This window comes from Pipistrellus hanaki (genome assembly GCF_964339955.1).
Source record: "Pipistrellus hanaki genome assembly, chromosome: 8".
Classification (NCBI taxonomy): domain Eukaryota; kingdom Metazoa; phylum Chordata; class Mammalia; order Chiroptera; family Vespertilionidae; genus Pipistrellus; species Pipistrellus hanaki.
The window spans coordinates 74691479-74718241 of record NC_140510.1 but is presented as its reverse complement, the minus strand read 5'-3'; the positions used below and the strand labels follow the sequence as shown (position 1 = coordinate 74718241).

The 26763-nt window shown below is 35.1% G+C and overlaps 1 protein-coding gene across 1 annotated transcript in view; it reads right to left on the bottom strand.

Annotated features, from left to right (window-relative positions):
* Positions 1–8187: 8187 nt before the first annotated feature.
* The window catches only part of BMPR2 (bone morphogenetic protein receptor type 2), a 104410-nt gene continuing 85834 nt past the window's right edge, over positions 8188–26763 (bottom strand). The window contains exons 10-13 of the mRNA XM_084893178.1: positions 25827–25963; positions 20742–20914; positions 16832–18108; positions 8188–15521 (exon numbers count right to left, since the gene is read on the bottom strand). Of these exons, the coding sequence (XP_084749304.1) occupies positions 15271–15521; positions 16832–18108; positions 20742–20914; positions 25827–25963 (1838 nt within the window). The 3' untranslated portion in view covers positions 8188–15270. The remainder of the gene's footprint in view (positions 15522–16831; positions 18109–20741; positions 20915–25826; positions 25964–26763) is intronic.

Genomic DNA, 26763 nt, shown 5'->3' with positions numbered 1-26763 from the left:
ACTGAATCTCCTGGGAAAAGATGGGGAGAGAATGTTTTTGGTTGTTTGTTTGTTTTCAGCAAAAAAAAAAACAAAAAACAGAATAAGCAGCCTACTCAAACCATCACTTCCTTTATCCTTGTGACTGTACCTGCTATGTTTCTAGGAAGTAAGTTCCCTGTGTTTTGTCACTTCTAACTTCTGTATAACAATGTAAGTGAAATGGATTTTCCACTGCTCTAGAGATCAAAGGGGTTCTGGGCTTTGAGCTTTATGAATTCCACTCACTGTTCCTGTTATCTCAGTTTTAATGTCTGTTTCTGTCTCTCTTTATCTCTCTCTCTCCCTCCCCCCTCTCCTCCCCCCCCCCCCCCCACACACACACAGCAAAGAAATATTTTTCTCCCATCGCAGTTACCAAGGTGTTGGCTCACACCTTTGAGATGCTAGTGCTGCCAAGGGTGGGGCTTATCTGAAAAATTCAAGGAACTGTTTGAATTATAAGGAAAGTTCTTGCTTTGTCTGTTTTAGTTAAAATGTAATCTTAAAAAGTAAAGTCAGAGTCCAAATCAACTTAGTTATCTTGAAACCTAAAAAGGAAGAGAGATTAATAAGTACTGTGTTTACTTTTTCCTTTTTAAAAAATATATATTTTTTACTGATTTTTTACAGAGAGGAAGGGAGAGGGAGAGAGAGTTAGAAACATCGATGAGAGAGAAACATCGATCAGCTGCCTTCTGCACACCCCCTACTGGGGATGTGCCCACAACCAAGGTATGTGCCCTTGACCGGAATCAAACCTGGGAGCCTTCAGTCCAAAGGCTGATGCTCTATCCACTGAGCCAAACCAGTCAGGGCTACTTTTTCCTCTTATTTATTTATTTAAACAAACATTTTCTTTTCTTTTTTTAATATATTTTATTGATTTTACACAGAGAGGAATTGAGAGGGACAGAGAGTTAGAAAGGTCGATGAGAGAGAGACATCGACCAGCTGCCTCTTGCACACCCCACACTGGGGATGTGCCTGCAACCAAGGTACATGCCCTTGACTGGAATTGAACCCGGGACCTTTCAGTCCACAGGCCGACGCTCTATCCACTGAGCCAAACCGGTCCTGGCATACTTTTTCCTCTTTTCTAAATTAAGCAGTTCATTTCCTTTCTATTTACCTACTATCTGTTTGGGGAGGAATTTATTTACGTAGGTTAGAGGACAGCAGACGTGAAGCCCTTTGAATTTTTCTTTTGGGTGGAGACTAAGGTGTAGGAAGGAGAAGTGTAGAGTAATATGACACAGAAGCATACCATAACTTTCTGTAAAATTAGCAGTTTTCATATCCCTTCAATTTGCACAGTTTTCTTTTCACTCTCTCATTTTATACAAGTACATGTTAATTTGAGTGATAAATGTGTTACTAAAAAGACTAGAACCAATTTTTTTAAAAGTATTAGTGAATTCTTTTAATTGAAGAATCCCTTTCTATTTGATAAAGCAGGTTTCCAGGTAGATTTTATTAAAGAGAGGCATAGCTGTATGTCATATAATAAAACATACATATTTTGAATTCTAGACTGAATTTCACTCAAGTGTTTGTCTAAAAAGGCCAGTTTAGCAGGGTTAGTAGCATCAATAATCTTCCCTCCAAAATGAAACTTTGTTATTTATTGTATATTGAAGTTGATGGTACTAAAGGTCTGATTTGGACTCCCATAATTTAAGTGGAAACATATCAGAGTAGGATAGCAATAAATAAGGAGAGCATTTCAAAATGAACAGGTGTGGCTCAGTGGTTGAGCACTGACCTATGAACCAGGAGGTGACAATTCAATTCCCAGTCAGGGCACATGCCCCACACTCAGTCCCCAGTGTGGGGCATGCAGGAAGCAGCCAATTAGTGATTCTCTTTCATCATTGATATTTTTATCTGTCTCCCTCTCCCTTCTCTGAAATCAATAAAAATTTATTTTAAAAAATAAAATTATTTAACTCTTCTAAAATAGGTAAGCTGAAGTCACATTTGAGTCAGAGATGATCTATGATAGTTCAAAACTCTCCTGATCATTTTGGGGTGTTTTGGCTTATCAAAATATCTCATTCTTGCCTCCCTATCTTATTTTCATCTTTCATAAAAGAAATATCAGTAGATGCATCTACCACCTAAAATTTCAAAATAAGTTCTGGTAATTGGAGAACGGTCAGTATCTGAAGGCTTCTTAACGAAACCTAAAGAACACAAAAGCTTTATAGTAATAGAAAAATTGTTTCTTTCCCCCTTCTTATCATATAACGAGTAATACTGAGGGCTGTTAAACAATTCTGAATATTGATAAGAACGCAATTTTTTAAGGTAGAAAATAATCAGAGAAGAGAAAATAAGGAGGTAAAACCAGAAATGGTTTTTCTCAAAAAATTAAAAATCAAGAAAGCCAAAGTCAATAATGATTAAAAAAATCTAAAACCTAAGTTTGCTTATGAAATTTCTTCATAGAACTCTGCTAAACTTTGATAGAATCCTGGCAAATGCTAGTATTCTATGAAAATATTCTAACAATTCTGGATTAGACACCTCTTTCAATGTCTTAGGAACTGTAAATTATGTTTCATCATAAGACTAAAGTGAAGTCATAAGAAAATCGTATTTGTTAAGTCCCAGCTATGGTGTTTGTCCTGTTCTGGAGAGAAAGGGTAACCTGTAGACATTCTGTCTGCTAGCCAAACCTTCTCATCCAGTAAAAAGCACTGGATTCTTCTAATGTAAAGAGTGTTCACAGAGCCTTCCTGCTTATTATTCATAATCAATAAGAAAACATTATGAACCAAATTTGACAAGAGACATCTAGACATTGGAAAGAACGGAGGCCGCCAGTTCTTAGAACATAAAAGGAGAGCCGCCTGGTGGTCAAAGTGGTGCAAGACCTGCTGCTGGGCCCAGAGGAAGAGTGAGTTTACTGTGTGATTAACAGGGCAGAAAAGGAAGGTGTAAAAACACTACAGCAACAATAAATAAATAAATAAATAAACTAAAGGTAAAAGCATTTAAGTGAAGGACCTACTTCCTAAACCCACTTACTTTATTATTAAAACCATCCCTGCTGAATGTAGTTTATGGTAATACTAATGGTACTCATTTATTTAAAAAATATCTCTCTCTCTCTCTCTCTCTCTCTCTCTCTCTCTCTCTCTCTCTCTCTCTCTCTCTCTCTCTCTCCTGCTATCATTTGGTCAATTTTAACCCTAAAAATGTGCCACATATATCACAGAATAACTTATTGAATGACCTGTAGTTAAATTACTTTCAAACACGTAGAGAACTCAGAGGGTCTAAAATGCCTGGTTGATAGAAATTAAAAGAGAATCTACTTTTTAAAAAATTATAAGAGCCCTAGCTGGTTTGGCTCAGCAGATAGAGCATTGGCCTGTAAACTGAAGGGTCCCAAGTCCGATTCTGGTCAAGGGCACATGCTTGGGTTGCAGGCTTGGTCCCCAGTGTGGGGCATGCAGGAGGCAGCCGATCAGTGATTCTCTCTCATCATTGATGTTGAGAGAGAATCTCTCTCTCCCTCCCCTTTCCCCTCTGAAATCAATAAAAATATGTTTTTTAAAAATAATAACAAATTTAAAAAATATATATATAAGAACTATTTTGATATCAGTATACAAATCAAGTAGAATTTTTACTTCAGAAAAAAAAGAAACTGATAAGACTCCTTCCCTAATGGGAAAGGCTGACAGCCTAGTAAGGAAATAAAGCAAACAGCAGCTAGACCCTCTGGAGTGGCAAAGGGTGGCAGACAATTTGGCATTTCAGCTTGAGGAGCTTGAACCATTCATTGGTAACCTGACAAGATGAGTAGCAGCAGAGTATAAGCTGGCTTGGAGTAGGGAGAAATGAAAACAAGAGGATTGAATGCCAATTGTAACAGCTCATTGGCATGTGATAAGTGGGTTGTTTTGGTGCAGTGAGGAGGAGATAGAAGTCTCTACTTTTAAAATTTTTTTCTTTTCTAAATGTAAGATGTGACTCCTAGAGGGCATCACCAATGTTATGAAAGGTAGTGTAATAAACTTATTTACTTTAAAAACGAAATAAATTTTTTTATTTAAAAAACCCAAGTAGTTCTGATGTTCTTAGAGAATAATTTGTTTCTTTAAATATATTTTCCTTAGTAATTTAATCATATTTTCCATGGCCTCTTACATAAATTATTAATTGCTCTAATCTAGAGAAAGGTTGCTAAGCAAAGGAAAATTTCCCTTTGTAAAACTTAATAAACAAATCTCATTTAAAGTGAAGTAGGGAGGCCAGAAGGGGGAGCTCTCACACGCTGGGTGCTGACAAAGCACAACAGAGGAATCTCTCTGTATGTAACTGCCATCGCAATTTCCTTTTTCCATCCGTAAGAGAGCTCCCTCTCCCTTGCTTCTCCAGACTTGCATGCCCCCCATCACTGTGTGTTGCAGATCCCAATACTGTTGTTCCTGAATGAAAGTTGGTTTTTTTGTTTACAATCAACACTTTTTATCTGTTCCATTCATCACAATTACCAAGAAAGCAAACACACATTTGGATGTTTGTTTCGTTGGATAGGAAATAGTTTCTGGGCTTTTCTACCTCCCTTCTAATTAAGTAAGTAGAGAGGGAAGGAAGAACGCCAGGGTTGAGAAGTTAAGCTGGTTAAGAACTTGATGGGAGAGGTAAGCACTGGGCCAGAGAAGGGTGGCTCTTCTTGGAAAATCACATATCTACCGTCAACACAACCTTCTCATCATCTTTCCACCACCCGCCCTTTTAGGGTACCTTTTTGTTTCTGTTGTTCCTTGTAAGGCAGCTCCTGATACTCCTTTTCATAGGGCAGGGACAGGGCCAGCCTCAAAATGTCCTAGTAAAATTCTGAAACAAATTGGTCTAATAAGGCCTTAACAAAAACAAATTGAACTTCTTTAGATAATAGGTAAAAGCTGTCTGCATATATTTTTGGAACCCATTTATTTGAAACATGATGTCAAAACTGTTCTATTTTCAAAACCTATAAAGGCAGTTTCCTCTGGTAGCTGCACATTCCTTGGATTTTTAATTTCTCTGAGGGATGATCAGTGCTTTGCCAAATTAGATATTGAAGTTAAGGTATTTACCTCTCCAGTGTTCATCTTAGTGGTCCCACTGATTCTCTTTAACCCAAACCCAATCTACGTCCTCATCTTTACCACCACTGACTCAACCTTGATTCAGGCTCTCATTATCGTTTGTCAATACTATACAACTCCCTCTCTATATTTAAATCTGTCTCACCCATTCTTTTCTTTTTAAGATATTTTTATTGATTTCAGAGAGGAAGGGAGAGGGAGATAGAAACATCAATATTAGATAGAATCATCGAATGACTGCCTCCTGCACACTCCACACTGTGCCCTGACCGGGAATCAAACCATCACTTCCTGGCTCATAGGTTGACTCTCAACCACAGAACCATGCTAGGTGGGCTCAATTTATTCTTTGTAGACTACCTGCTGAGTTACCTAATTTGAAACCCACTGTTTAATTCTCCCATTGACTTCAGGATAAATCCAAGCTCTTGGTATAGCATGCAAGTCCTTCTGTGATATAGTCCCACCTGAGTCATCTAGGACAGTAGCCGGCAAACTCATTAGTCAACATCAACAGTACGACGATTGAAATTTCTTTTGAGAGCCGAATTTTTTAAACTTAAACTTCTTCTAACGCCACTTCTTCAAAATAGACTCACCCAGGCCATGGTATTTTGTGGAAGAGCCACACTCAAGGGGCCAAAGAGCGGCATGTGGCTCCCGAGTAGCAGTATGCCAACCATGGATCTAGGCTCCTCTACGTCTTCTTCTCATATTTTCATTTAGCCTCCCAAACCCTACTCTTACTAACAGTCTCCCATCCCCTTGAAGAAGCCTCACCCTCTCAGGCCTTTAGGGCTTTGTGAGTGTTGAAGCTTCTGTTTAGAGGGGCACTGCTCATCTCTTAACTAATTCCTATTCATGTTTTAAAATAGTAATTAGGGTAGGAAAGTTATCTCAGAAAGGAGAAATTGCCTCTGACCCGTAAGATTGGACTAGGTTTCTTTTCTTTCTTTCTTCTTTTAGACTAGGTTTCTATGTAATGCACTTCCATACTACGCTGGGCTTCCACTCTGTCATAATATTTATAATCTATACTATAATTTTCTCCAAATCTCCTGAGAGCAATTTGAGGGAGACACTGTGTCTCTTATCTCCTACTACAGTGCTTGCTACACATTAGGTGTTCAAAAAGGTTTTTGATGCCCCTCTGAAAAAGGAACTCATTGGTCATAATGGAAATTGCATTTTATTTGCAATTTTTTCCTGTGACCCCACCCAATCACTCTCCTTTCTAATCTATCACGCACACTGGTCAGGCTAAACTTCTTCCAATTGCCTCTGTCAAGGTCCTTCCTTCCTAAGAAACCTTTGCCTCCTTATTGTCTGTGACAGCAAATCCAAACACCTGGGCTGGCTTTCAAAAGTTTTATCTGTTTGGATCTACTTGTTTTACTTTTTTTTTTTTTTCCAGTCTCTATTCTCCCTTATCTCTGGTCACTTCAAATATCCTGCCTTCACTTTTCCTATTGAAATCCCACCTGTCCTTTCAAGACCCTGCTCAGTAATCATTTTCTCCCTGAAGTCTTCCCTGGCTCTTCAAATACATATTGAACATACAGCTTACCACTTATTTGAGCACATGTATAACACACATGTTCTCCCTTCCACAAGATGATTTAAGTTCCTGGGGCGAGTAATATCATACTTTTTGGTATCGATATAGTAGTAATGATTCAATTTTAAGGAAGTGAATAATAATACATTATACCAACAAAATGAAAGTTGTCTACATATAGAACTTGGCCTTTAATTCGAAAAACACTAGCAAGTCAAGAGGAAGAGAAATCACTAGCTTAAGTTCCTTCTTTTGTAAACTTGGAAGACGGATCAGACAGGCATGGGTGCCAAGGAGAGTAACTTCACGAGTGGTAAGTCATTATTAAAACAACCAGCAGGTCATTGTGAGGCGTATCTCCCAGGTTATCCTATTTTCTCTGAGGACATTTAGTTACCATCTGGAATGTTACATAGTGGGCTCTGTAGAGAATTTTAATGACACCCTGTAACATGATCTTACATTGGAAGATTTGGCATGTGGATCAAAACCAAAAAGGTACTCCAAATCTATTCTCTCTGAAATATTATTTAAGGTCACAACAGAGACTATGGTAGTAGACCATGCTTTTCCTTAAACAAAAATTCCCTTGGCATCTAGGTAAGAGTAATCCAGAACTCTTTTAAGTCCTGTGAATTGGCATAGGCTTCTACTCCAGGACACTTTTGTTAACATACTGAATTAATCTAGAGTCAAAAACAATGTGCTGCCTTCACAAACTCATATTCTGTTTTAACAAGGCCTCCTAAAAGTGCAAAGACATAACTAAAAGGATCGTTTAATGGTCTGAAGCACAAACAGAACGTTAGGCCAATAGAGACAGTTGTTTTTGTATTGTACCTGGTTGCACTTCAGTAACCTCAAATTGCTTCATGTTCTTGGATACTACCACTGAGCCATTTTCATTTTTGAGTTTCTCATGCCATAACCAGAGCTTGAAAACTGTAGTTTAAAGCAAAATGAAAAATACATTATAATCTCATCTTTACTAGTTCTGTGCCTTAAGGTAATGTATTTAACTTCTCTGAGCCTCAGTTTTTTAATTTATAAAATGGAGACAGTAATATGTATTTTATAGGATTACTGTATTAACAACATATAAAATAACTAACAGTGTCTGGTATATAGTGGGTATACAACTATTACTGTAATGTTAGGTGTGTTTTTTTCATGTATCATACTGAATGAAAAGTCATATTAGAACATTTAATATTAGTTGTAAAATATCACACTGACAATCATAACTTCTGGTGATATCATAAAATCAAAAGATACAATTACTGCCCTGGTTGGTGTGGCTCAGTTGGTTGGAGTGTCCTCCCATGCACGAAAAGTTTGCTGGTTCAATTCTTGGTGGGGGTGAGTAGGGGGAGCAGGGCACTAGTTGATGTTTCCTTCAGACATGGATCTCTCTCTCCCTCCCTCTCCTTTCACCTCTCGCTAAAATCAGTAAAACATATCCTCAGGTGAAGAGTAAAAAAAAAAAAAAAGATGCGATTACTGTTGTCATTAATATGATCTTTAATAAATGGAATAATGCACCATTTACAGCAAGCCTTTTTTAAACCTAAAGAACTGCCTTAAAATCTCCTTCTCCAATGTATCTGTGTCAATACCACCTTTTTTATTTAGGTTTATATATAGCAAAGCGTTTACTTACAATTATTCATAGAAAACTCTTTAGTGGCTTAATGTCAGCTTTCATAGTGGCATCCATAGATAATACAAAAGAAAGTGATTTGCTTTATTTCATACACTGATCCATCAAACACAACTTTTACAGCATAGCAAGGTCTCAGACAGCTTATACAAAAGCAAAGTAACTGAACTTATTCATAAATTCATATGTGATATTCTATCTGTCATGTAAGAGCAAAACACACCAACAAAAGATACCCGTTCACAAGAAAGAGGGTTCCGAGGCATCGACAGTATTTTTCAGCCTTTCTGATCCCAAAAAAGCATCCTCAGAAATGAACACTCTGTAGCTGGTTCCTCCTGTCTACTCAGAAAAAGCATGGCAGCTACACATCTCCAAGTTTCAGCTACAACACCCTATGTTAGTGTATTATACAGTTATCCACTCATCTTCATTTGGAAAATCATCAACAGAAAAGTAAGGATGATTCCAGCTTATACAAACACTTACACAATATAATATCTGTGACAACAGGCATACAAAACTGCTTAAATAAATAAATGTGACCAGGAAAAGAAAAGCCACAGAAGCCAAGCAATTCAATGTTAAACCAGAACTTATCTTTGAATTGCATCTTTTAGTAATTTAGTTTTCTTATTAAGCTTCTTTAACCATGTTTTCCTACCATACTTACAAGAATTGGTAATAAGGTGGTGTGCCTGAGACAAAAGACTGGTTACAAATAACTTCACTGCTAGGATATTAAGTATACACCATACCAAGTTGGAGCTTGAACTTAACTGATTTAAAGAAAAATTCCATTTGGACCTAACAATAGGTTACCTTCTCATAATCACCTTAGTTATTACTAAAGCTATAAACTCATTAGTTCATTTTTAGAACAGTTTTATAATGTTTAATTGCCTCCTGAAAAAAATGTTTTATCTCAGAGGAACTATGTTACTAAGTTATCCCATTAAAAAATGTAAAATAATGCTTTGTCACATCATGATAACCATTTGACCCAAGGACATAAGTGGTTTGAAGATGATGCTTCAACTCTTAGACCTAAGTATGCTGCAATATGGAGTCAATGAGTGATTGTTTCCATTTCTCTTCAGTAATTATAGAACTGGGCACATTTTATGATTAATGAAATCTGATACTGTCTATATGTAAATTAAATCAAATAATAAGATGAAACATTAAATGAAGTGTGTGTAACAAACACTTTAAATATTCAACTGGATCTAATTGCTTGTTTACTACCAACTGAAGTTTTGCAATGTGCGAAGGGATGAAATGGGGCCCTGAGTTTTTAATATTATGTCTATAGAGTGAGTCTAAACGTGAAGATGTTCCTGAAACCTAAAAGTACAAATAAAATGAAAATAACCCACATTGTCTTTTAAAACACCCCCTCCCCAAGTTGTAGTTTAAGTGATTTGCTTTAAACTCAATCATAAACTGGATACCCTCATGATGTGATTTATTTCTAAAGATTCCTCCTCTCTTACCCAGATTTTAAAATGAGTTTCAAGTTTAAAAATGACTGTCACATGCTTAATAGTAATACTATGAACATCACAGTAATAACGGAATTGGAATTTTCAAGACATGATACATTTATTTTGGGCATAATTTTAGTACACAACATACATTCTTCTTTAGTATTTACTTTCAAATGTATCAGCCATGAGATAAAATCCTAAATTTTATGTGCACACACACTTAGCTTAACCAGTCACTTAAAAGTTAAATGGAAGTTATGTCTAGTCTATGTTGCAAAAAAATGGTAAATATTTCAAAAATGGTCTGTAAAAATATTCATAGATAATACCTGATTATTGTAGGGCTTGCTTTTGAAAGTTAAGGTTACACTTTGTGTCGTAATATTTGATACAAAGAAATACGTACGTAAAACATGTTTTGTGTGGCTCAATCATAAGGCTAAGCTTGCTGTAATAAAGATTAGAAGTTTTTAATGGCAAATTATATACAATTCTGTATGCATTAGTTGTAACTAATTAGAATATAAAATCATAAAACTTAGCCACTTAGAAAATGTTAGATACAAAACTTGATTTTCTGATAAACCGATGGTTGGATCCATTGTCAAATGGTAACATCTTAATTCTCAGTTCTATCCTATTAAACTATTAACTAAAGTAATGAACTTGAATATAACATAAAAAATAATTTTAGGTGTTCTTAAATATAAATAGTTATTTAAATAGGACTGAAGATAAAATGCCAAAGGAACTAAAGCAATTGTGTGTGAAAAACTGAGACTAAATGAGGAGCCTGAAGCATATTGAAGAATAACAATGCTGAAAAAGATAACCAACTTTTTTTTAACTACTGGATAAGAGAAATGGATAAAAAATAAAAACAGGAGATAAGCAGAATAGATATTTTTTTAAGAAAAGCCTTTCCTGACACAGAAGAGCACAAGTCAGATAACCAAGGGATAGAGTAAGTCAGATACAATCTAAGAGGTGATTGACGGAAAATAATGTGTAGGTGCACCAAAGTGCCCTGGGACTGCCTTCCTTGTATGTAAGTTTAACCTGGAAACCTGTAGAAAAACCTGCTTTTGAGAGTAACATTTGTGTAACTAGCTCAATCTGTGATTTGCCAGATTTACCAAAGTATATGTAGGAGCGGGTCCCGCAAGTAGTTTTGGCTGAAGTTTGCATAGTTCAGAATCTAAAAGTTAAAATGCAATTTTACCTGCTGAGCTGACAGTAAAAGGTGTGAACATTTAGAAACATCCTAGTCTGAAAAAGACTCTTGGGGCGTATGTAGGGATGTTATGTAATTTTTAGAGTCACTGATCTAGACTTTAGTTGATTGTAACTTTAAGAAGTCAACTTGGAAGAGAAAGTAACATTAAAAAAAAATTAGTGAATAGTTATGTAATAGTCTGCATTTAACTGGTAATAAGTTCAACATAAATTTTATAAAATGTATAGAAATGTTAAGTAATCTCAAGTTCTAGGATCTAACTACCTCCAATGAAATGTTCATCTTAAATTTCTCATAAATATGAGAAAACACCAAAAAGTTTATTAGAATATGTTTCCATTTTAAATGACTTTAAAAAAAAAGGTTTACAGGGAATGGAAAGTTCAGTTAAGAGCTGGCTTTAGAATCTAAATTTTAAAATCTTTTAAAGAAAAATACTTCCCAAATTTTGTGACAATTCCCACTGAAACACATATTTTATGTGTTCCTAACTTTTTTTAATTGTTTTCACATTCAGAACCAACGTACATTTTCTGGAACACGTGAATACATGTAAGAAAACTATACAAATTGCTTTATTTGAAGGACATTATCCTTATATCCTTCCTACATCCCCCTTTATTCGTTTTCTGGATTAGGAACATTTTCCAAAGTCACTAAACATAACAATTTTCCAGTTGGAGTCAAAGGACTGATAAGACTAAAAGTCCATGTTAAATTAACTTCTCCAAATCAAGTATGGAATCAATCTATGAAAAAAGTGTCTGTTCCCATAAGTCATCTCACTTTATCCTTAAATTTTACATTACCTTAGTTCTTCAATATAAAATGTTAGGAGTGAAGTGATTTGAAGACTCATAATGGCAGAGGTGGCCCTGAATTTTGTCTTGAATTAGTAATTATTTCTCAAGCACAATTAACATATCTACGTCCACATGTCTTATGGTTGCCTGACTTTTAAAGTCATTAAGGTATCTGGGTTAGGCTTATATGTATAAGCCATAATGACTAATTTTTTACAAAATGCCAGGACATTATACATCCTGTCATACAGTGTGTAGGCAATATGGTATGAATGAGAGATGTGGAGACAGGCAAACCTAAGTTAAAATCCATCTTCTTCTATTACTAGATGTAGACCTTGGGCAAATTACATAGTTTCTCCTAGCTTTAGCTTACTCATCTGTAAAGGAGATATATAACTGTAATTCTTACATAATTGCTACGAGGATTAAAAGAGATGGTGTATTTACAGTATATCCCAACATTCAGTCTAAAACAAATGGTCAATTAGTATTATTTCACTCCTGTACCTTCCCAAAACTTTTTACACTGATATCAGGGTTTTCCCTAATTATACATTTTTAAATGGGGAACACATTTAAGAATTATAATTGTCATTTTTTTTACTAAACACAATTCAAATCACGTTCTTTCAATGGCTTAGTTCGGACATACAATGACAATAGTTGAGGAAATTAATATTATTCTTTAATTACCTATTATAATGTTTTTAAGATTGTAATACTATCTTGCAAATAAATTTAATGTTTTTTTCAATAGCTTTTTATTCAAAAGGAATAAAATGTTTTTAGAGATGCAAAATGTGATAGCAGTTAAATATTAGCTTTAGGACACGTTTAATATTAGATGAATAAAATTGGCAAACAAGCATTTTAAGTAATTTCGCTTGCTTGTATATTATACATAGATCCTAAACGTAAACGAGTCTGATGTACAATTTAAAATTTATTAAAATATTCTACACTTTCTACTTTTTTCAGGTGTCTATTAAACAAACTGGGGAAAGGAAATGATTTGTTTTAAACATCATGGGAAATGGGAAACTATAGGAGTTCTTTTAATTTAGTATGTTAACTTTTAAAAGTATTTTATTATTAAGTACCAAAAAATGTTGGAAAACTTTCAATCAACTGGCTCGAACACAAAGTATAGTCTAAAGTAGGATAACTCTTCTTTTTCAGAAAAAAACAGACCTCACATGGTCACTTAACCTCCAATTGAAGAGTGACTATAATTTATGTTTATTCAAAGAAGTCCTACAAATGTTTGAAAATAATGCCCTGAAACACAATTGAAAGACATTTAAAGGCAAGGGAACGAAGTAAAATTTCCTGGGAAAGATACAATTTGTTACATTATAAAAGACTAACTGGATGAAAAACATTTTATGCCATAAGACTGAAAAATACGTTAAGGGTGTGAATCAAAATAAGGGCCATTAAAACACAAAAGGTAGAAATCCTGGGCACTACTAAAAGGATCTTAATTCTAAGAATTCAAAACTGTGCTCAGCCATCTGGCTGAATAAATGGTAAGTGCTGCAACATCCAACTCAAGACCATCACAGATGGCAAACAAGAGAAGGCTTATATACAAGTCAAGTGTTTGGAAATCTGATACAAGTCAAACTGGGAAATTTAGGTTTTTTTTAACTAAATGATGAAGACAGAGGAATCTGAATGAGAAAATATTGTTCAGAATTTTTGTTTGTCTCTTAGCTTTTTATCTTCCAGATAAATCACATAACTTAGATAATGAGTACTAAGTACTCTGAGAACCTATAAAAAATAAGTGAGAACATCGCGGCTTGCAAATGGATAGAAAAGAATTTGTGCTTATAAAAAACAGTCCCTTATTTGACATAAAGTGCTTTATTTTTAAAAATGCAGAGGTTGTTGTTTTAGAAATGATTATGATAATAAAGAGGCAAAAGAAGCTTTAAAAAACAGTATGACTTGATGGATACATAACATGCTATCACTAAATGGTATACTCTGAATATAATGTAAATAAAATGCTGTTCACATATCAAAAATCATGTGAAAAATTGGCAAAAGGAGAATTTATGAAAATAGGATTAGTGAAAAAAACACACACCCAGTTTTGAAAAGAGAGGGAAGTCTCAGTCTGCTCGGAGATGATAGGCTTGGCAGCAGCCCTGCCTTCCACAGGGATCTGGCATGCCAGTCCCACAATTTCTTTCCACACAGTGTTATAGTCATGGGAAGAGGAGAGGAATCTTTTCAGACAGTCATCAGGCTTTGCTTGGGATGAGGATAAAAAGACACTGTAGGTTCAAAACTAGGAATTACTTTTGAAGTTATTTTATCAGGAAATGTAATTTTATTTGAGTCAAAGGTGGCCTATTCAGAGAATAAAGGATATAACACTATATTGTCTTAACCATCTACCTACTTAAAAATTCCATATAAGTATAGCTCTATAAGTTTTCTGATAAAAATGTACTTCTTAAATAAATGAAAATGGAACATAACATACATATAAAAATAAAATAAAATGGAAAAAAGGCTAATATTTGGACTTCCTCTACTTTGTTCTATGCTCTCTTATGAACTTCTAAAACCAGAACCAAGTAAGTTTGTTAAAATGCCTGGAAGGAAACGTTTAGGATTTGGAAGGTTAAAAGAAACAGCATTTCAAATTAGGTTTTGGTTGTTCCTTCTTTAGAGCCCTTTGAGACAATGTTTCTGCATTTTCCACAAGGAGAGAGAACGCAAAAAATCAGGTAGTTGCTTTCTCTTCTGCAAAATTCATTGCCATAAAACAAACCTGACAAAAACTGGGGGGAGAAAAATGTTCATATTATGGAAGAATGTGTGCTCTGTTAGGAAGAGAGCTTACAAGAAAGCTTATTTGTGGCTACAGACTATTGCACATTCAAACAAAACACAAGAGAAAAGAATGTCCAACTGATAATATGTTAGGAACGTATCAACATATAAAATAAACTAGCTTGTGCCCAGAAATAAAACATGGATACCGGACACGACTGAAGTCAAATCTGTCTTAATTTGCTTCTGTTTTAATGACCTTTAGAAACTGTTTCAAACTGATTATCAGCAATACATTGTTTTGCTTTTTTTTTTCTTAAAAAAATATTTTGAGACCACTTTTGATACACACACATATAATTCTGTGGTCATAACAGACAAATAAACTTTAGTGAGACTAAACAAAAGTGCAAAACTTAAAAAAACAAAATTAAAAAATATGGAAGCATAAGCTAACTTTTCTGCATAGCTGAAATCTATTTAAAGCAAGTCCTTGTTGCAGGGATGGGGTACTGACAGGAGTTTAAAGCAGTTTTAAAAAAATGTCTTCTGCAGGTTTAAATGATGCAAAAAGTAATTTCACTCCATAGGCTTGAAAACATTTCACAGACAATTCATTCCTATATCTTTAGACACCATGGTTGTGGCAGTGCCTCCTTCTGCAAGGTACACGGTGGTGCTAGATTTGGAATGGCCTGCCCTGTCACTGCCATTGTTGTTGACCTCACAGTCCAGTTGTTCGGTGGAGATAACCCAGGTGGAGGGGCGCCACCGCTTAAGAGAATACGGAGTTTTCACACGTTTCTTGATCTTTTCACCAGATCCTGATTTGCCATCTTGTGTTGACTCACCTACTAAAAATAAAAGTATAGAAAAATGAACTATATATAAAGGAACTATTTAAAAAGTAAAAAGTTAGGGTTGCAATTCAAGAAGAGATCAAACTAATGTCTATAGGAGGTGCTAATAGACATTTCTTAAAGTTGTTGACTCCAGGCGGTATTTTTCGAGGCAAAACTTAAATTATTTTAGAGGCTCTTTAAGCCTAAGGTTTTTATAAATGAATTATTCTATAGGACAAGGAAGAAAATATTTAAAAACCACAAAAAGCAAAAACAGAGGAGAAAATTCAAAGTTCTTAGCTGCATTCTCAAACCCTTTGGTTATGGGTAGCAATCCTAACTTGGCAAAATGCATTTAATCATTCCATTTAATGTTCAAAGTGAATCAAATTATAAAGGCACTGGCACATGATAGTTTACAGAAGAATGACATAAATCCTAGAATACAAATTTTCTAGTAATTCCCCCTTCCCATACATAACAAAACATTTTATTACATGCAGCCCTGCCACAGGTCAAGTGGTCTACAATAGAAACCACTCAAGCAGGGGCTAGATTCTACTGATTGATTTTTGAGAGATAAATTCCTTTCAGCCCATTTTATAGTCTTTGACAACCATAAAACATGACTTTGTTTTTCTTCTTAAGTGCTGTCTGTCTAAAAGAGAAATTATTTTGTATAATGATGACTGTTAAGGATTTTAGTGAGCTCTCTTGTTTTGTGTTATAATCCTTTTTGGGCCAGAGACTAAGTGTCAAATCGTTTAAGTTACTTGTTTAAATTGTTAGGGGGCCCATGCACAATGCTGTAAGCATGTGGGAGACTCAACACATAACTTTTGGGAAAAAAATGACACTAAAAAACCAATAGCAACTTTATAGTGACTTTTCTGAATTCTCTCTGGACTTTTAAGATTTATTAAGTCTGATAAAATCTAAATGTGTATATAATTGATATTAATATCCTCAACAAACTTTCAAAAATTGTACTGGTATTATTTTACTTGGAGGTTTTAAACGGCTATTTATTTCATCTTAATCATTCACAACAAATATGAGTTGCCTTATAAACTAGTAGCTACTTAAGGCACATATTAAATTGGTAACTATTCTATTGTGACACTGACTTTTTAATTATCAATAACAAAAAAAAATACTTTTTCTTTATAAGACTCTAATTACTTTTTAGGTCCAGCCAAATGACTTATTTTATTTCTAAAAATATTAAAATTAAATAATTGTTAGTTGAAACACAATCTGATTCTAAGTAGTTACTTAAATGGTCCCAAAAGTCAAGCAGATTACACAAACCCCTCACTTACATTGCAAATCGCTGCCATCAAGGATATTTGTGGCTGAAAGATCTAAAGAATTAGGTCTCTGTGCTCTTCTGGGTTTTGTTGGTACAGGATCTGCTACTGTGCTTGGGACACCCTGTGTAAGAACATCTTGCTCTAAACATGGATTACTGTTGTTGTTATTGGAATTAGTTCGGCCACCTTCCAGCGGCCGCTCCCTCCTGTCCACAAGGCGATCCAGAACACCCTCATCGTGGCCAGCCTGCTGCTCTCGCCTCAATAGAGGTTCATGCTCATCAGGACTGGAATTAATATTCAGCCTGGTGTCCTCACCAATGAACTGATTCTGCAGCATTTCTTGGGCCCTATGTGCCACTGTGTTGGCTGTCTGGCCAGACGGTATCGCCCCATTAGCATACTGAGCAGTGGCAGCATGGGAGTTAACATTGTGGTTTCTACCTGCCACCCCATTCATGGTAACCGTAGCCACATGAGGTTCTACAGCATTGATTGTGTTCATCTTGGCAACTCCAGTTTCTACTTGTTTCAAGTTTGATTTGTGCTTGCTGCCAAATTTCAGCCGGGGCTCCTTTGTTGAATTTTTGGTGTTTAAAGGCAAACTAGTAGGTCTCTTGGGAAGGTTCTGTTGCTTGGGGAGAGGATAGAGCTGAGCAGGTGGGACATCAGGAATTAAACATGCTTGGCCATTGGCAGCCTGGGTGAAGTCCTGCTGCCCAGTAACTTCTACTGCAAGCTTTATTAGTGGGTAAAGCAAGCTAGAACTAGTACTGCTCAGTGGGTCTGGCCCACTGAACTGCTTAAGAGAATGCTCCATGAGATTCTCATCAGAACTTTCCTTGAGATTCTTATCAACTTCTTTAGGGTCCAGCTTGTTGGTCTCCAAGTCTTCTTCTGTCAACTGTAAGCAGACAGGGGTTGGCCCAATTGGCTGTGACACATTGGTGGCATGATTTGTTTCATCTGGGTATGGCATCTCTGATATAGTGGTCATGCCAGTGCTTGGCGTGAGGCCAGTGGTGTTGGTGGTGGTTGTGTTGGTGGACAGGCTGGTGACACTTGTTTCAGGGCTGGGGATTCGAGCTTGTGCTTGCTGTCGCTCGTAGTTAATTGAGTTTCGGTTCTTTTCCCCTGTGGTCAAAGGTGTGCTAGACATTGAATGCTCAGAGGAAATATTCTTCACAATGCTGTCAGTGTGATGGATAGAGTCTTCAATGTATGAGGAAGAAGAATAATCTGGATAAGGGCCAATCTTTGGCATACGCCTACTGTGTGACAGGTTGCTTAAAGAAAGAAAAAAGTGCCACATTGAGAATGTACATTTATGACAACTGGCTCTGCAGGTCTAACACCTCTGTTTTTAAAGTACAAACTGCTTCTTATTTTATTCCTAACCCACATCATTCTCAAAGTTATTTAAAAATTCTAATCAAATAATCATGTCAACTAATAACTTACAAAATGCTTTATATACTTTGAGCCTACTGAAAAACCTATGTGGATCTAGATAGGATTTTTATGTATGTTCATTACTTTGGCTTATAGGATTTAATTAAAATCTCTCCTATAGTTTTAGAACATTACCAAATTATCTTTATGAATTGTATACTTGCACAACAAAGTTTCATGAGAGGAGGAACCATGGCATATGTTCCCTTTGTGCTATCACAATTCTAGCTAGATAGTGGCTACTCAACAAATATGTTACCAGTTAAGTTCTAATGAACAAACGGCATTTTGTTCCAAAATACATCTATGAGGAGGCTAAGCCTCGTAATGGAATGTATCCTCTTAGGGTAGACTGAGCCATATCAATGAAAGCCCTAGAGCCCTAGTATTAATGTGACATTCATATAAATGATCAAAGATTCAGAAATGTTCTCCAGTTATCAAGGGTTCTTCAGTCATCATCACACCTTGAGAATGATGGTTCTTGAGCATCACTGTAATACATGTATGTTATTTAAAATAAAAACCAGGGGTAGCTTTAGCAATCAAAGTATAAACATTGGGAACATTAATAGATACAAGTGCTGTAGGAGAAAAGCATCAGCTAAAGGAGGAAGTACTACAAAGAAAGACTGATAAGGTTGTGAGAGGAATGAAAGGAGGGGAGAGTAAAAAGGTGTTGTACTGAACAAGAAAAGGAAATCTAGTAGGTATGGAGGGTAAGAGTCAATACAGTGAAATCTGGAGTGGAATGCAATAGCATGAACTACAATTTAGGGGAAACTACTTAGAAGTGACAGGACATGAGAAGACACACGTTAAGGATAGAACTAAATGACACAGAGAAGAAGAAGAAAGGGCAAAGCAAAGGGAAGCATCAAGGGTTTCTTCTTACAATTTAAGAAAAGTTCAAAAACACTTAAAGTAGCTGACTCTTGAGAGAGAGAAACAAAAAGCAGGAGATTATCTATCTTTAAGTATGTGTAAAGTGAGAAAAGGTTTATTTAGAATTGCTAGTCTCTACCTTCCTTGTTTGGTTGATATATAAAGCATAAAAGTTTATATACTGAAGTTAATTTACCTAATTATAAGTAGTGTGAACCCAATTTGGGGACTATACAAATTGCTCTTAAAATTGGAATAGAAAAGAGCACAGAAAATTATTCAAGAATCAAGTGTATTTTTTAATTTATTGACTGCTTTTTTTTTTAGAAGGGGAGGAGTCAGGGAGAGAAGAGAGGAGGGTGAGAGGGAGGAAGGAAGGCAGGGAGAGAGAGAAAGAGAGACTGGTTGTTCCAACCATTTATGCATTCATTGGTTCCTTGTTGTTTGGGCCTTGCCAGGAGATCAAAAATGTAACACTGGCTTATCGGGACGACGCTCTAACCAACTGAACTAACTTGTCTTAAGTATACTTTTCTCTCTATTTTCTCTGGTAACTTTTTCCTTGATGCCTCTCTAAAGATTTTTAACATATATTAGATAAAATGACAAATTTGTGAGAACACTTTTCCCCAAACGTGAAACAAAGAAACACAGGTGATACAGTCTGAAAGTTCCAAGTTTTAGGAATCTTTTAGGGGACTTTCCCCCTCCCCACGTGGGAGTCTGAACCTATTCATCAATAAATTTCCTCTTTGCTACAAAACTAAATAAGTAGCCTTTTACTTAGAACTAAAAACCATAGCTCTAACAAAAACACAAGCTTATAAACTTTTGGAACTATGAAAATGTTCATGATGGGATGGAAAGTAGTCCTCATGAACTGCTCTCCTGTAAAAGTAGTAGCAGTAGTAGTATATTCTATAAGAAAGAACATTGGGCCAAAACCGGTTTGGCTCAGTGGATAGAGCATCAGCCTGGGGACTGAAATGTCCCAGGTTTGATTCCGGTCAAGGGCATGTACCTTGGCTGCCATCATATAGATGTTTCTCTCTCAATTATGTTTTTAACTCTCTCTCTCCCTTTCTCTCTGTAAAAAAATCAATAAAGTATGTTTAAAATAAAAAGAACATTGGATAAGAACTCTGGAAACAACAGTCTTCAGTGAAACAGGTTAGATACACAGGCAAGATCATATTCCATTTTCATTAAACAAACAAACAAACAAACAGCAGGGAAAGGAGGATTAATAATAACAAATATGATAATATCTGTAGAAGTGCTTATAAACTTTTGGAACTATGAAAATGTTTTACTTTTATTATTGTAGGGAAGTTGGAGCATTAATAGAGAAAAACTAACCTCTTTTTCTGTATCTATAGATATGAAAAACCCCAAAGATTCCACCTTGCATTTTTATCAAAAATCTTAAGTAAAAGAACAGAAATATTGAAAGAAAAATTTCGACTTTAGATGCGATGAGTTAATCACTGCACTAGTATACTGATAAAAATGTTTATTTCCTGTTCTGTTTGGTCTCCGTTTTCAATACTGACTAATGGGTGCCAATCCCTGTGGGTCTTACCGCTCATTCTGCATTGCAGTAGACATTGGATTGACTGTTGGGCTCACAGATTTGTTTCTTTCCCATATCATCATAAGTTCAGCCATCCTCTCCTCAGCACACTGTGCAGTAAGCCGAGCCTCTGCATCCTGGTCCCAACAGTCTTCGATTGTCTCCTTAAGTGACCTCACTGCCTATAAAAAAGCACATGTGAAACAGTACTATATCTTTAATGAAAAAAAGCATTGAGTTATTAATGATATGAAGTAGGAGAAAAATATTTTTCTTTAACAAATATTTTACATAACTATAATAAAACCTTTTAGACTTCAGAGATTTTTAAAGGGTCACATTTCTCAAATGGTAACTAGCAAGTAAGCATGGAAGCTTTAACTTAACTCCTTGAAGAATTATACATAATAGCAAGCTCTATGCATTACAAGGCTATATGTTTTTTTATAATTTTTCTAACATTCAAATGGGAATTACTATACTCACTTAGCCATACTATTTTTATTTAGGAATCAGGAAAATATACATCTTCCTAATTCTTTTAATGCTGCATAGAATCCATTATATAAGTTTTTAGCCTGATCCTTATAAGAGGACTAGAGGCTCGGTGCACAAAATTTGTGTGTGTGGAGGGGTGTCCTTCAGCCCACCCTGCACCCTCTCCAACCTGGGACCCCTTGAGGGATGTCTGACTGCCTATTTAGGCCCAATCCCACGGGGCCCGAGACATCCCTCTCACAATCCAGGACTGCTGGCTCCCAACTGCTCACCTGCCTGCCTGCCTGATTGCCCCCCACAACTGCCCTCCCCTGCAGTCTTGGGTACCGCCCAACTGCCCTCCCCTACTCACCCGATCACTCCTAACTGCTCTCAATGCCGGCCCAATTGCCCCTAACTGCTCTCCCCTGCTGGCCCGGTCACCCCTAACTGCCTTCCCTTGCTAGCTTGGTCCCCCCAACTGCCCTTCCCTACAGCCCTGATTGCCCACAACTTCCCTCCCCTGCTGGCCATCTTGTGGTTGCTATCTTGTGTCCACATGGGGGCGGCCATCTTGTGTGTTGGAGTGATGGTCAATTTGCATATTATCTCTTTATTATATAGGATAGTTTCCAGTTCTTGCTGATATAAATGACATTGCATTGAACATCTTACACGTGCATTTTTCTACACGTGTGTAAGTGTTATTGAGGAACAAATTCCTGCAGATATTATTGCTGGATCAAAGGGTAAAATACATTTAAAATTTGTTATTGCCAGATTACCCTCCAAATTGATAGCACTCCCAACAACAACAAAAAATATCTGCTTTCCCATCATCAACACTTTGTCAATGTGATAGGTAAAAATAGATCTTCTTTTAATTTATCACTAGTAAGTAGAGCCAAGATTTAAAACCAGGCCTTTAACTGGGCTGGTACTCTTACTATAAAACTGAAACTAATATTCTTTTTTTAAACAAATGTTTTCATTGTTTTACATATGAAAGAAAAAGCTATTTAAAAACTAGGACCTATAATCTTTTGTTTTCCTAAAGTATTTTAATATAAAAACAGCCTTAAACTATGTGTGATTATTACAATAGTTCACTTTTACAATAAATTCTAAAAATATAGGGGGAAAAGTTATCCATAAATCTGATATTCAGTGGTAACTATAGCTAACATTTTCATATAGTTTTCTCAGAAAGTATTTTCTTTACTTTCATTTTCATCAGAAAATTATTCTTCCCCCATTTACTGACTGAACTATGCTTGGGTCCCTGGTAGTTTTTAAAACTAGTTTTTACATTCATTAATATTTGAAAGAGTCTGAGTTTTGTTACTATAAAAAATGCGTGTTTTTTTTTATTTCAATGCAACTATGAAGCAAAAGTGTTTTCTTTTAGACACAGGGGAATTCCTCTCTTTTTATAAACCATGCACTTGCTATATAACTCTAGTACTGGATTGTCACTGCAGACAAGCAGGTCTATGGACTGTAGTACATTAAATGGATTCACTGGAAGTGAACCAAGCACTACTTCATCCCTTACTTAGGAGCCTACTCTAAATTTGGAGTAAAAAGTTTACAAGTAAATATGCATATGATGCATATACCATAATGGTAGGGTTGCCAAGAAATATTTCAAAATCAGAGTCCAATCTCTCTGGTGAAATAAACAATTTAAGGAAGATGAAGTATTTGAATAGGTAAAATTTCACGAGATTTTTTTTCTTTGAGAGGTGCTCTACTGTGAGGCTGGCATATCTATTGAATCCTTATAAAGGATTCAGCCCCTCACCGGCTGCCAGGGACCTCTTAAAGATCTGTCCCACTTCCCATAGCAGGGACTCCAGTTTGGAGGCAATCTTGGGCACATGTGCTTGGCAATAGGCTTTTAATTCCCTCATTCAATAAGAAAATAAGAAAATTGCAATCTCATTTGAACTAGAAGCCTTCCTTGAAGATAATCTACTGACAAATATGACCAATGGAGAAAATGTTTAATCTAAATCTATATGGAAACATATAACATCTCTTTAGCCTCTCTCTAATGTATCACACCATATAAGTCATGATCCAGAATGAAATTATTCTTTAAAAAAATTTTTTTTTTTATTGATTTCAGAGAGGAAGGAAAAGGGAGAGACAGAAACACAAATGATTAGAGAGAATCATGTTCAGTTGCCTCCTACATGCCCTCCACTAGGGACCAAGCCCACAACCAGGGAATGTGCCCTGTACCGGAATTGAACCCAGGACCCTTAAGTCTGCAGGCCAAAGCTCTAGTCACTGAGCCAAACCAGCGAGGGCCAGAATGCAAATATCCTAATCTGACCAAGACAACCTAAAACTAAAATGTGAAAATGCATAGTAAAAAAAAACCTGCATAATTACAATGTTTTCATTTTTGTTCTTTAATTATAAATCAAGAAAACTGCACAAAATGTCAAAAATTCAACTGTGCCTCCTCAGAGATAATAAAATTCCTATTATATTCTTAAAACAAGAACAGATTGTTCTGGAGAAAGCAAACAATGAAAATATCTAGAAATTATATGTATGATTATGAAAAGTAAAATTTTAATGAACAGATAACAAGTAGAATGAAAAAGGTGAAAATAAATGAATGATTTCAAAGGTAAAGCTGAGTAAATTTAAACAATGTACAACAACAAAAAATTGAAAAATACAAGGAAAAGAACTGAGACCTAAATGTCAGGTGGTCTAATATTTGTCTAGTGAGAATTCCAGAAAGAAGAAATAAAAGAGGAAATAATTTTTAATAATATAAAAAATTTCTCTGAATTGAAGAAACTTCTGAATTTTCAAACTAAAAACCTGACTAGTATAAAGCGAAAGGTGTGAAAAGATCATGCTTACATAATTCCAATAATGAAGTAAAAGGCTTAAAAGCTTACAGAGAAAAGAAAATAAGAGCATAAAACAAAAAGCAATTGAAAGAAAATAGTTGGTGCTGGAATTCTCATTAACAAATCTGATGCTAGAGGACAATTGAGTAGAGGTTTCAAAGTTGTGAGGAAAATTATTTTGATCTTGAAACTATTACCTAGCCAACTTATTACTCAAACGTGAAGGCAAGATAGAAACATTTTTTTAATGTGCAAGGATTCATAATGTTTACTACCCATGCACACAACTAACACACATTATTTAAAAAGGAACTTCATCAAAAAAAAAGTGATTTACAAGAAAAAGAATGACATGAGATTTTTAAGAAAATGTTGCATCTTAGTAGAATCTATAAAGAAAAAAGAACAAAACAGATGACAAAAAAAAAAAAAAAAATCAAAGAGAATCCAGTGGTTAGTGACTTTTGAAACATTATTCCTTAAGTGGCAGGAGTTTACACTAACTTATTAGTTTTATTTCCTTCTCCATGAGCCCAAAAATAATACTGTTTTGTGCAGTATGTGTTTACATAATCATAATTCTGCAAAATTCTGATGTTTTATTTAACTTAAATTTTTAGGTCTGTAGACAAAACAAAGTTTTTTTATTTAAAAATAGATACAATTATTTAAAAACTAGGAGAGGGTAAATAAAAGATAAGAAGAATAAATATAGTAGCGCTATAATGGTAACTTCTAGAAGATAAAATGAAATACAAAAACAAAAACTGAAGAACAATGTTAATGGGAGTTATTTCTGAAGAATGGTGGAAGGGGTGGGTAGTCTTTTCCATTTTCTTTTTTATGCCCTTCTATTTAATTGGGTTTTGTTTACTATGCATAGGCATAACTTTAATTCTTTCAAAAATTGTTTAAAATATGAAATACGGGGTACTGTCATCAATAAGGGGTAATTATGATACAGCACACAACGGAATACTGTCAAATGGGGAGAAAAAGAAACATCTATATGTACTGACATGAAAACTGTCCATATTAAAAGAATCAAGCTTCAGAAATGATAGTGGATAATGAGACAATCCCACTTATGGAAAAAAATTAAAATGATTTCAAAGGTAAAGCTGAGTAAATTTAAACAATGTAAAACAACAAAAAATTGAAAAATGCAGAGTGGGTATCTGTGTGTATATAAATGTTTGTAAGATGTTTTTAGTATCATGGCAACAATTTACTGAAATGATAGGAGCCTTTGAAGATATTTCAATGACGTGAGTTGCATGTTTTAATATGCAGGATTTACAGGATGTACCTTGCTTTCTTTTTAGTGCAGCCTAATTTTCCATTAGCCACTGAATTGGTAAGTTTGCACTAATTTACACTTTTGGTACTATTCTTAAGTGAGTAAGATGGAATTTCAATAACGTTGAAAATATTAACTTGTTAATTATTCCAGTTGTTATCAATCTGACAAACTTAACACATAATCGTCTATTTAAATAATATTTTATACTTGGAAAAAACTGAAACTTAACTAAAAAGGGAACTTTTTTATACTGAAATTTTAAAAAATACATAGCAACAAAAGTCAAGTAAGTTGACTTTAAAAAAATCAAGTAAGTTGGATTTTTGGCATTAGAAAAGGCTAAAAAACTATTAACATTATTAACAGTCTATTTTTGCTTCAAACAACGTTAAAACATAGTCATTAAGTCATGTTTTTAATAATTTAGTTTTTTCTTACCAGGCTATTTTCTTTCCAAGCTTCTGGGAACTTGGGTCTCTGTTTTTCCCTAGACACCAGAACCTGCATATCTTCAAAAGTGGGATGGTTTCCAACTTCTGTCTGAAAAGCCATCTGGTATTCTGGTACAGATTCACCTGTGAATTTTTTTTTAAAGGACAGAGTAAAATGTCCAATTACTATAAAATGATATAGTTACAGGAAATTGTCACAATCTTTTTTTTTCTCCTTAATCCTTTCCCATATTTGGAAACTCTAAATAAACGCTTTTGTGGGTTTAATGCATTATTAATAAATGTTTCACTTATAATAGTCTCTGATAAATTAAATGCTTTTTTATAAGTTAAACAGTACTTTCAATGATGAAAAGCTATTTTTAAATGGTTTCTAAGCATTACAAAATTTGGAGGGAAAAGATTTTTTCATATATACATATTAATATGCCTAAATTCTTATGCCATATAGGAATCAAATATACTGAATATGAGAAGATGTCCAGGATCTAGCACAACAAACACGACTATAGAACAGAACAAAACTGGTAGGGTTGTACAGCCATCATATCTAATTATGAAATTTGCTCTATTATAATACAGCTAGATTGATACAATCTGTATCAAGTATCACAAAAAATGTGTATATCAACCATTTGACTGGAAACCAATATATTGATCTTTTAAAACATTCCTCTTATCAAACAGTTTCTAAATCAAGGTTTTTAAGTATCATTAAGTATTCTACCACTGCTCAAAAAGCATAATCTGGGCTTGTAATGAGAGGCTTATAACTTTTACAAAATGTTATCAAAGTAAACTTAATAAACATATTGAGCTACACAAGAAGACCTCTGGGACCAACTTTCAGAAAACCATCATCTAGTCAAAATCTTGGCAAAGATCTCTGAAAAAATAGAGACCTTTTGTCTCCTCACTGCTGT